This window comes from Mesoplodon mirus, assembly GCF_964341445.2.
Source record: "Mesoplodon mirus genome assembly, chromosome: 16".
Lineage (NCBI taxonomy): Eukaryota > Metazoa > Chordata > Mammalia > Artiodactyla > Ziphiidae > Mesoplodon > Mesoplodon mirus.
Genome location: NC_138992.1, coordinates 49,825,898 through 49,837,047, shown reverse-complemented (window position 1 = coordinate 49,837,047; position 11,150 = coordinate 49,825,898). Strand labels below are relative to the sequence as shown.

At 35.2% G+C, this 11,150-nt stretch overlaps 1 protein-coding gene across 4 annotated transcripts in view; it reads right to left on the bottom strand.

Annotated features, from left to right (window-relative positions):
• Nucleotides 1–5,883: 5,883 nt before the first annotated feature.
• Nucleotides 5,884–11,150, bottom strand: part of RMDN1 (regulator of microtubule dynamics 1) — a 37,322-nt gene continuing 32,055 nt past the window's right edge. For all 4 annotated transcript variants that reach the window (XM_082601687.1, XM_082601689.1, XM_082601688.1 and 1 more), the window contains 4 exons: nt 10,439–10,526; nt 8,959–8,989; nt 6,450–6,583; nt 5,884–6,013 (listed from right to left, as the gene is read on the bottom strand). In XM_082601687.1, coding sequence (XP_082457813.1) covers nt 5,963–6,013; nt 6,450–6,583; nt 8,959–8,989; nt 10,439–10,526 — 304 coding nt within the window. In that variant the 3' untranslated portion in view covers nt 5,884–5,962. The remainder of the gene's footprint in view (nt 6,014–6,449; nt 6,584–8,958; nt 8,990–10,438; nt 10,527–11,150) is intronic.

Sequence of the window (11,150 nt, the reverse complement as noted above, 5' to 3'; positions counted from 1 at the left end):
CCCTCTTTGCTACATCTCTAATATAGTCAAAGTCATGAATGAAACCGTAACTTACATGAAAGTCATATACTAGACCTACTACCATTTAGTTTATTCTAGAAATTGGAGAGAATTCACTGAGTAGCATAGAGGTTTGTTTACATGTTACTTTGGGATGCTAGGTATTTGTGGAATTAAAAAGAATCAGGCACTTCTGTACTTCAGTTTTAAAATATGTGATGTTCTTTAAATTCATAGTAAATTGATGCAATTTGATACTTAGGAACATATAAAAAGGTAATGTGAATTTTTCTGCTTTTGTTTATGTTCAGAGTTTTGGTTTTATAAAACCAGATGGATTGAAGACTTACATAAGCATTTGAAAACTCAAATAAGTCTACTGATTTTCTGTTACTGTTTGCATATCTTCATTCCTCTTAAATTCATGAAAATTCCATGTATCTGAATAAGCTTATACAAAATATTTTGGTCTTCCCCCTTTTTACATAGATTATTATTTTTGTCCCAATAACACTTTCTGTTTTTCATTATCAAGGACATTTACCGAACTACAAAAATGTATAACAAATTAAAATCTGATGTGAATATTAATGCTGCTTTAGCAAGCTGGGCTTCCCTATTAATATAAAAACTTAAATTTCCACTTGTAGCATTATTTCCGTATGTACTATAAATTTCATTAACTTAAAATTTTTTTTTTTTACAACCATGGAACTGACATCTTAGATGCTACCTGTAACATATTTCACTACTAAGTACATACAGAAGATACTAGTATACAGTTTAACTTCCCTAAACAGTAGTTTTTGTTTCGCCAAAATTTTATTTTTCTACATATTAATTTAGATGGTCTTCTGCATTTTTATTCAGAATCCATAGTAAAGATGAAATAAAGTCCGTGATCCACTTGCTTGAATAGACTCTTTTCCCAAATCCTCACTATTAATGTTCTAGTTATTTTCATGCCTAAATAAAAAACAAACAAAAAACAACAAAACGAATGTACAGAACAGACTATGCAATAGAGGGTGACCAGTCTTCAAAAGGTCTGCTTAAATTACACCATGAAAGTACCACTGCTGATGAAGTTTGCTGACAGAAGTTACTGTCATTCAGTAGAGGCATGAGAGAACATCATGTAGCACATTGGAATGAAGACAGGAAGCTTTCAGGGTGCCCATCCCCCCTTCTCACTTCAGGTAAGAAATTACCATACAACAGATGAGGCTACACAGAGCCTACAGAGAGACCAAACCAGCTTTCTGGAGAAGGCTGGTTTGGAGAACTCATCAGGTCCTTCTATCTTTCATACTAATTATAGAAATCCAGACCGATAGGCAGGATTTATTGTCTTGATATACCTACTCAGTGTCAGTGAGAGAAACCTGAGACTTGCCCCCCCCCCCCCTTCCCATCCCCGTCCTGTGCTGGGCCGAGCATAGAGAAATTAGAAGTGCGGGGCTCGCCGCGCCTGAACACAGACACTTCATGAGGAAATCAGCAAACGAGGGAGGCTCAGAAACAGGTTCATACCGTCACTTCATCTCAGTGCCACTACCCACCACCACCACCACTAAACAGCCCCGTCAGTGGGTCACAGGCACAACACGGTTTCAGCAGTCAGGTTAGTTGTCCCCCAGGAAAAGAAGCTACAAGTGGTGTTTTTGTTTTTAGTACTTCCTGGGCAGTTAAAGCCAAAAGGGTTAACAAAACTCTTTGCCCTCCAGCCTTAGGTCAACCACCTAGCTTTTCCAGTTCTCAAAACTAGATAGGGTGCTATGGGCCAACAATGTCAGGCAATGCTGTTTCTGTTTAAAATGGCCCCTGACTGGTGTGTTGCATCTGGACTGGGAGAACTCCAGGCACTTGATAGGAAACCATAGCTTTGGACTTCCCAGAATGTGGAAACTTGTAACTGTATTTCCCTTTGAGATTTCCTGAGCTGTCACCTGGGGAGATGATACTCCTAGGAGCTGCATGGATATGCTGCTACACAGACTGCTGCTGTAAGGTCATCTTCTGAATGTAAGGGGGCCTGACATTGACCTGCTGGGTGAGCTATGGTTTCTGTCCTTCTGAGTAAATTGGGGCCAGATGAAGCCTACTGTGGGCTTTTTGAGTCTTAATATTTGGTTGAATCTAAGAAGATCCTCTAGTGGGCATTACGGAAGTCAAACAGAAATCTTCTCCGGTTGAAATAGGCAGATGAGAGAATAAAGGTTCTTTTATAACAGTCCATTGAACTCCAAACTTGAAGTCTACTGGGGATTTGGTCTGTCTCTCAAGGGAAAAGCCCAGACCACATCAGAGGCGCCTTTACCTTAATGAGGTTCTTTTGTACCTAATGTATACTCTTCAGTCACAAGACAGAAACATACAGGGCAGTGCAATGGGCCAGAACAGGACATTCGTTAAATAAACTTGATGGCCCTTGCCAAAGTAATCAACCTCTCCTATTTTTTCTTCCCAGTAATGCCCAGGTACAGTCCAAACAGGTTGTAAAGTGAACACCACATGAATGCAACAAAAAAATAAAAGGAAAAGGGGAAAACCGCCCCCACCCCCCACCAGATCTACAAAGAGTAAAAGTCCAAAAGTGGCCTCTCCTGTGCTCACTCTGGCAGCACGTATACTGAAATTGGAACAAAAGCGGCATCTCCTAAATTCCAAATTTTCTCTCCCCAGTCTTGACCAAGGAGAACACTATCAGATGATAATAGCATTTTAAAATATTTACCGATACTCATAGTAAATACATGTTCTTTAATCCTCACAATTCCATTAGGTTATTGTTTTTTTGTTGTTTTGTTTTCTCCTTGTAATTATGCTTAGTTTAAAAAGTGAGTCTGAGAGAAGTCATTTTTCACGAAGTTCACAGCTGGTCCATAGTCTGTGATTAAACAGATAGGAAAATGTCTGGTAACAAGGAGTTAATTGAGAGCTTTCAGATTATAGTAGGATAACAACCACATTCCAAATCAGATTTCTTCTCTCATTCTTAAAAGGAAGGAAAGAAACAGATGCTTAAGGGGCAGTTATAATCACCCACAGTCCATGTCTATAATATGTCTAGAAGACAGACTACTACAAACTTCTGTTTACATATATGTGGAGAAATAGGCATCTCAAACGAGCAGGCAGCTCTGGAACACACAAGAACCAGTCAAGTAGGGACTGCACAGGAAGGAGAATATAATGGGGTCTCAGGGTTCATTCCCGGAAGTAGTAGATCCCACCCTGAGTGGAGAAATGCAAAGAACCAGTGTGAGAACTGGTAAATCAGACTCCTGGGAACTCAAAAGAGGTTGAGGAAGCACACAGAATCTTGGGAAAGTGCCACACCTTGGAGAAGGCAGCTATTCCTTTGTAAAGAGAGAAAAAAGATAGCAGCTCTATAAAAGACCCAGCAACCACACTTCTGGATGTTTATCCCACAGAGATGAAAATTTGTTGATATAGTTTTATCAGCCTTAAGTTCATAGCAGCCAAAGACTGGAAACAGCTTAAATGGCCTAAGGTGGATAGTTAAATAAACTGGTACACCCATACAATGAAATATAATCAACAATAAAAAGGAACTATTGACTGAATTTAGATGCTTCTCAAAAAGGAGTTATGCTGAATGAAAAAAGCCAATCCCAAAAGGTCACATTCTATATGATCCATTTATATAATCTTCCTGAAATAACAAAACTATAGAGAACAGATAAGTGGTTGTCAGACTTCGGGATGATGGCAGGGAGTGGGTTTGATTATAAAGGGATAGCACTAAGAATTTTTGTGATGGAACAGTTCTGTATCTTGATTGTGGCAGTTACAGAAATTTACACATAACAAAACTGCACAGAACACACATACAAGTGAGATCACTTAGAAGTGGTAAAATATGAATAAGGTCTGTGGACTGTACAGTTTCCTGGTTTTGATATTGTACCATAGTTATGTTACCACTGAGGCAAACTGAGGGAAGGATACACAGGACCTGTGTACTATTTTTTGACAACTTCTTATGAATCTATAATTATTTCAAAGGAAAAAAAAATTTTTTAAAGCCCTATATAATATCAAAGACAGAGCCTCCCCTCCATAAAAGGCTTTACTACTGAAAGATAGATACCTTATTTTACAAAAACTGTGTAGCACAAGATATTTATTACTGAACTAATCCTAACCCCTTACCTCCCATTTGATAACCTGGCATTGCTGGTAACTCAGCACACACAAAAAGTTACACCTACAAAAAATAACATTCAAAGTCGCTCTAAAGTGAAAACTGAAAATGAGGAAATTTCAGATGAAAATGCTCAACACAGAGAAAACAGTAAAATTCTTAAGCACAATATACTAGTATGAATTAAATATAAATAAATAACTGCAGACATGAAAAAATCCAAATTAGAAATTCAAAAATTCAAAACTGGACAAAAACCATGAGGATGTGAAATGCCTGTTAACTGAAATCAATCAGGAAAAAAAAATTGAAGAAAAAGGCAAAAATATCTCAGAAGTGAAGACAAACAGTATCTAAGGAAGAAAACATAAAAAAAAAGGGACATGGAAGATAGAAATGAAAAAAGCCAAGAAAATGAAACTGAGAGGTAAAAGAAAAATCAGAGAAAGTGATAAATACAAAAGGCAAAGAAGACCTAATATACATATAATTAACTTGAGTCCCTGAAAATAAGATGGAACAGTGTTTCTTTAAGTGCAGTCAGTAAGGCCATTCTGGAATGAGGGACAATCTGTAAGACATTTGGACTGGCCCCTTCAAAAAGTCAATGCTGTGAGAAAAAAAAGATGGGGCTACTGTTCTAGCTTTAAAAAAACTAAGGCAGAAAATTAAAAGTGTAAGACATTTGGGGACATTTGAGGATATTTGAATATGGTTGGATATTAGATGATAATAAAGAATTACTGTTAACGTTCTAGTTGTGATATGGACTTGTATTTGTTTAGAAGGATGTCCTTATTCTGAGACAATGAATGCTGAAGTATTTAGGGATGAAATATGTTGTCTGCTATTAATTTTAAAAGTTTAGAAATATATATAAATACGAGTATATACACATAAGTAAAATATAGCAAAAGATTAGCAGTTGCTGAACCAGATATGGGTTTATAAGAGTGCAATACTTTCAGTTTTCCCTTCTGTTTGAAAATATACATAATAAACTGAAACAGCACGTACCCACATTACCTGCATTTTCCCTTTGAGAAAAATCCACCTATATATACACTCTCAGATTTCTATAAGTGGCATTCAAGATACTACTTCTTACAAAACAAGATTTTTGTAGTGGTGGCACCCCCAGCATCACGGTCCTGCCTATTTAAAACATCTTAATTTCCATTTCCCCCTTGAGTTGTGTTCCTTTCACCCCATTAGGGAATAGAATTTGAGCTCGCCTAGTGACAAAATCAAACCACTTGTAAGACTACCTCACATTTTAAAAAAGAAACCACTCCATTTTCAGTCCTCTCATGACTTGAGTTCTTTCCTTATGCAGGTTGGCTCCAAGATACATCATTTAACTACTTTATACCAAGAACTCTCATCATCCTGACCTCCTAACATTCACTGTACCTTCTCTGCAAGATCTCAGCTTTGAATCAATCCAACTAGAAAATGCACTCCCCCTATGCCACCTCTTGCACAGAGCTTTCTTGTCTTGATCTCCCATCCTGATGTGATCCAATTCACACCCTTTGTACTGCTGGTGTCTCAGGTGCACAATAATCTCAGCCTCTAAGCCATGGATATCTCTCTACCACTCTTGTAGCAATTATTTCTTTTGCCTTGTTATTTGTGAAGAAGTCTAGAATTTTGTATATTTAATTTGTTAAGTGGTCACAACATTAAAAGAACGGAGAAAACAGCCATAGAACAGTATAGTTAATGTATTTATTATCTTTATAATTTGATGAAAAGGCACTGCTTCTTAGATATTTCACTGAAAACTTCTCAGTTCTTGTCACTGAAACCTGTAAGCAACTGAGCAGCTTCTGTCTGTATCTAAAATGGAAGAATACATATTATAAAACAGTACAGCACAGAGATCAACTTGTGAAACAAGTTTATAAAGTAGTTTCTAAGAATTTCCAAAAGACCAGGATAGCACATTGTAAGAATAAAATTTCTTAGAGAACTCAGAGATGAGACTCTTAGAGAACTCGTCCACATTAGTACATGTCCCTTGCCTTTTATGTTTTAGAAATCTTTTTCGATCTGCTATATATAATGTCAAACAGGAATAATTCTATATTGCAGCAAGTAATTCATACATGTTTATTGATAGTAACTAAATATTTGCTATACACATTTGAAATAAACACTGTTATTTAACAATATGCATTTGGACAATTATGTTTTTAAAGAAGTTCTTGATTCACCTTTACTTAATGTGCCTCACTGGAAACCTATCTGCCTTACTTTATTGGAGATGTTTCACCTGTTTATCCTCTTCTGTGTGCGCTGGATAGTCCTTGGCTTTTGTTAGCCAGAAAGCAGCAAGCTTTTTGTTGTGTAGCTTCAAATATGTCTTTCCTAGAAGGAGCAAGTTTTTGCTGTAGAAGTTTGGATCCACTGTACATAAGAAAAACAATTTTAATTTATCTCATATGAAATAGTATTGCTCTTATTTTTAAAGGCTTAATTTTTTTCATCTAAATTCCAATAATATACTTGTGTGGTCAATAAATGATTAGGCTAATTAGAATTCTCTTTTGTTCAACTATTCATATCTCAAAAAATTTTATAATTACCATTTATTGAGTGTCTACTATGTGCCAGGCACTATATTACACACATTTCTCATTTTCACAGCAATTTTATAAAATTGGTACTCTATTTAATAGATGGAAAACAGAGTCCTGATAGAATATAAGCTCCAGAAGGACAAGGGTTTTCTTTTTATCATCTCTTTTGCTCCCTACATCCTAAGTGCCTAGAACAGTGCCTAGAACTGTACTCAATATACGTTTGCTGAATGAGTAAATGAAATCATGATGATATGTGTATGTGTGTATACACACACACATTTGGTCAACCTCTACTGAATGTGGGCTGTGTTTAAGCATAGATAAAACAAAGTCTTTGCTCTTTTGGAATTTATAATGAAAAGGAAAGACAAGCTTGAGCACAACTAAATGTAATATAGGAATAAAAGGAATGCTTTGATAAGTGTACAAATTTTAAAGTGCTATGAGAAACCAAAGAAAAAGCAGCTAACTAAGAGGTTACACCTGGGCTAACTTGGAGGCTGAATAGAATTTTAGCAGGATTCTTGGCTGAAGCAAAAATGTGAACAAAAAGCCTATGAATGAAAGCGTGGAACTGTCTCACTAACGTCATTAATTCTTTATACAGTTTCCTCCTATCAACCTGGGACCCTTCTATATTCAAAGCATAATTCTTCTTGGATATAATTTATGATTAACTCTATTTGCCCCTTAACCCAAAATTGTTTTATTTCTTTAATTTGAACATATTTGTGAGACGCCATGTTGATGTGCTTAAAGTTTCCTTGGAGTTAAGTAAATTCATTCCTTCATTCATTCATCTACTTACTCATTCAGCAAATTTGCCAAGCATTATGTGCTAAGCAATGAGGATTCAATTGTGAGCAAGAAGACAGAGTCCCCATCTTCCCTGAAATTAGTTTTAGACATGTAAACATATATTCATACTAGGGAGTGATAAGGGCCATGATGGAGGAAGTAAAAGGTACTAAAAGCATAGGAGGATCTTCTAAACCAGACATAGGCCATAATAAGGAAAGGGCCCCCCCAGAGGAAGTGAAACTTGAAGGTAAAACCTGGAGGATAACTGGAATTACCAAGGATTATTTTAGTTCCACAAGAGTATGACCATGTTTTTTTCAACAACCCGAATCCTTAAGCCTCTAAGGCCCTATTTTAACTTTGCAATTACACTTCGAAGTCTCTGAGGAAACTGCATTCCCAGATCATATCCATGATATGTAAAACTACTATCTTGAGAGGATATCAATGGAAGGTAGTAACAGTAAATCAGAATTAATGTATTACAGATAGAGTTAAAATTCAGACAAAATTCTTTAGAAGAAATGTGTTTTAAAAAATGCTTTGCTATCATGAAAACATTTGAACAAGTCCATATGCGAAGGCTCTAAAATTTAATAAATTGTCTTTAATTTTCTTCTGATTAAGTTTTATAGAAATATTTTTGCAATGGGTTTTTTTGGGGGGGTGTACTTGGTAACAAAGGCTTATGTCCCTTACTTCTCTAGTTTCTCCTATTAATATTAGGAATGATAATCTTAGGATAGGCTGATGTTCTCTAGGCTGGATATTTCTTCAAAGTAAGAGTGCAGGAAACTCTTTGTCACAAAAGACAGTATCTACAATAGAACAAAAACTGGCCTGTTTTAAAACCAGAGAGTTCTCATTTCAGTGCCATCTGAAATTTGCTGAGAGTCCATCTTAAAAAAGTATTTTTCTGTAACTATATGTAAGGTGACGGGTGTTAATTAAACTTGGTGGTGTGATCGTTTCGCAAGGTATACAAATATCAAATCACTATATTGCACACACGAAGCTAATACAGTGATATATGTCAATTATACTTCAATTTAAAAAGAATAAAAACTTTAAATGAAAATAAATAAATGCCTCTGATTAGCTGTGTGATTTTAAATAAACAGTTAATCTGTCAAAGCCTCCTCTCAAAAAGGAAGGTTGAATTACATCAAATGAAGGACCATTCCAGAATTACAGCTCTAAATTCAGTAGCAGTCTATTTCTTACTCAGGTGATCTTTACTAAATAAGGACTTTAAAAATTACTTGATAATGTCTAGCTCAAAAAGAAGTTTATGAAGTATATCAGAAATAACTTATTTTTGTTTAAAAAATTCCTATTATATGTGAAGCATTCATACAATTTTAAGTATATTAGTATGTGAAATAAAAAATTTGTTACCTTCCTCTGCTCTGTGAAAGTAGCCTAAGGCCTGTTAAAAAGACAAAAAACCCAAACATAATGAAAAGTATTAAAACAGAGTTAATTTTAAAAAATCATTTTCTCAAAAGTTCTATTCCTATATTAAATATAAGACAGGAAGTAAATTAAAACATCTTAAAATAATGGTCCCAAATGTAAACTAGATAGCTAATGGGAAGCAGCCACATAACACAGGGAGATCAGCTCGGTGCTTTGTGACCACCTAGAGGGGTGGGATAGGGAGGGTGGGAGGGAGATGCAAGAGGGAGGAGATATAGGGACATATGTATATGTATAGCTGATTCACTTTGTTATAAAGCAGAAACTAACATACCATTGTAAAGCAGTTATACTCCAATAAAGATGCTAAAAAATAATAATGGTCAATTCATCAACAGTGAGAGGTTAATATAGCAAAATTGACCATAACACTATTAAATCATCAGAATACAGATTACAATTATGTGGACCATTTCTAGTAATAACTTGACTACTACTTAGAACTCGTACCAAACTGGCATCACATGCAGAGAGGAAAGAACATTATCATGTGCAACTCAGATACTCTGACCTTTCTCTTCTTAAATCATAACAGGGACTACCAATAAAAACTAGATAAAATCAAAAGCTGAGTTTATTCAGTGATACATAAGTCATGCCAATGAATTTTTTTAAGTCCTTTATTACTGAAATTCCTGTATAAAATTTTAAGGTCAGTCTGAAACCCCCTGCTGATTGTGTCTTTTTTTTTCTTAGAATGCACATTGTTTTTAATAACAAATATTTCCCAACTCTGTTCTAACTATACAACTAAATATTCTTTGCATCAAATTCTGTACTATAGCTTCACAGAAAACATTATGATACAAGTACTGGAACAACTTTTTCAACTGTCTGCTTCCTTACTCTGAAAATTTTGTGATAAGTAAACCCAAAATATTTGCTCAGAAATCCCTTTCAAATTTTATGTTTAACAGGAGAAGCAAAAGGCCTTGGAAATATGAGAGACCATGAGCCTTTCAAACCTGCTGTGAAAAAAATGTTATAATTACTCTTCATTTATCAATACAAACACATGCTTTAATGTCCAGGTAAATGACTCTTATCTTACGGAATGTGTACCTAAAACATGCTAAGAAGCAAATGCTATATTTCTTGTTCTATTTTATGATTTTTATGTGGTATAGATTTCAAGCAGAAAATGAAGGTAGATTTTAGCCATGGGTTATTTTAGCTGACAGTATACCAGAATTATCAGCCACTCACCTGAAGTGGAAAAAAAAACACTCACGAGTCACAGATAATAATTATTAATAAGGCTTTCTGATAAGATAGTTGCACTGGATCATTAGAAACGTGCTCAAGTCCCTCACTGATCAGAACTCCAGATGTGTGGACACTGTAGAGTGGCAGAGCAGTTAAGAAATCAGTACTAACTTAACAAAGGACATCACACTACCTCCTCATAGGTGGAATTAGGAGGAGTTGCAAACAGCAGTTGAGCAATTCTTCTTTGATACCAAGGCATTTCAGCAAATGTGTAACACCTATAGGGAAATAAAATGACACATACATTCAAATTAGTTCTTAAAGAGAACTAAGCATCTTAACAGATATAAAAGGAATCTTCTCCTATTATATGTTTAAACAGTCTGTACTTTACATAATATCCAGTAGGTTAATATTTATACTGAATTATCTAGGGACTGATTTATGTTGATCCATCAATTACAGTGTATACTGTGACAGTATAAATAGTAAGATTTATAACAGTAATGATAATACAGTACATCATTCACCTTTTGAGTGCTCACTTTGTGCCAAGTGCTGAGCTAAGTGATTCCCTCATCTACTCCTTACAATAACTAAATGAAATAGAATCGTTACCCCTATTTTTTTACATAAAAATTAACTCAGAGAAGTTAAAAAAAAATAACAAAACTAAATATGATATACCTAAATAACAATGGCAACCAACAATTTAAAGTCTACATATTTGAAAGGGTGTGGCAAATACTTAACATCCAAAGCTCTTGACAATTTTCTGAAATAAGTAGGAAAAAAAGTGCTGGATCTTTGATTAGGGTCTGAACTCCTTGAGGATGAAACTATTTCATTCATGTTTGCTTGCCAGCATCTTAATTACTGACTGTCCCTCAACTGTCATTAAT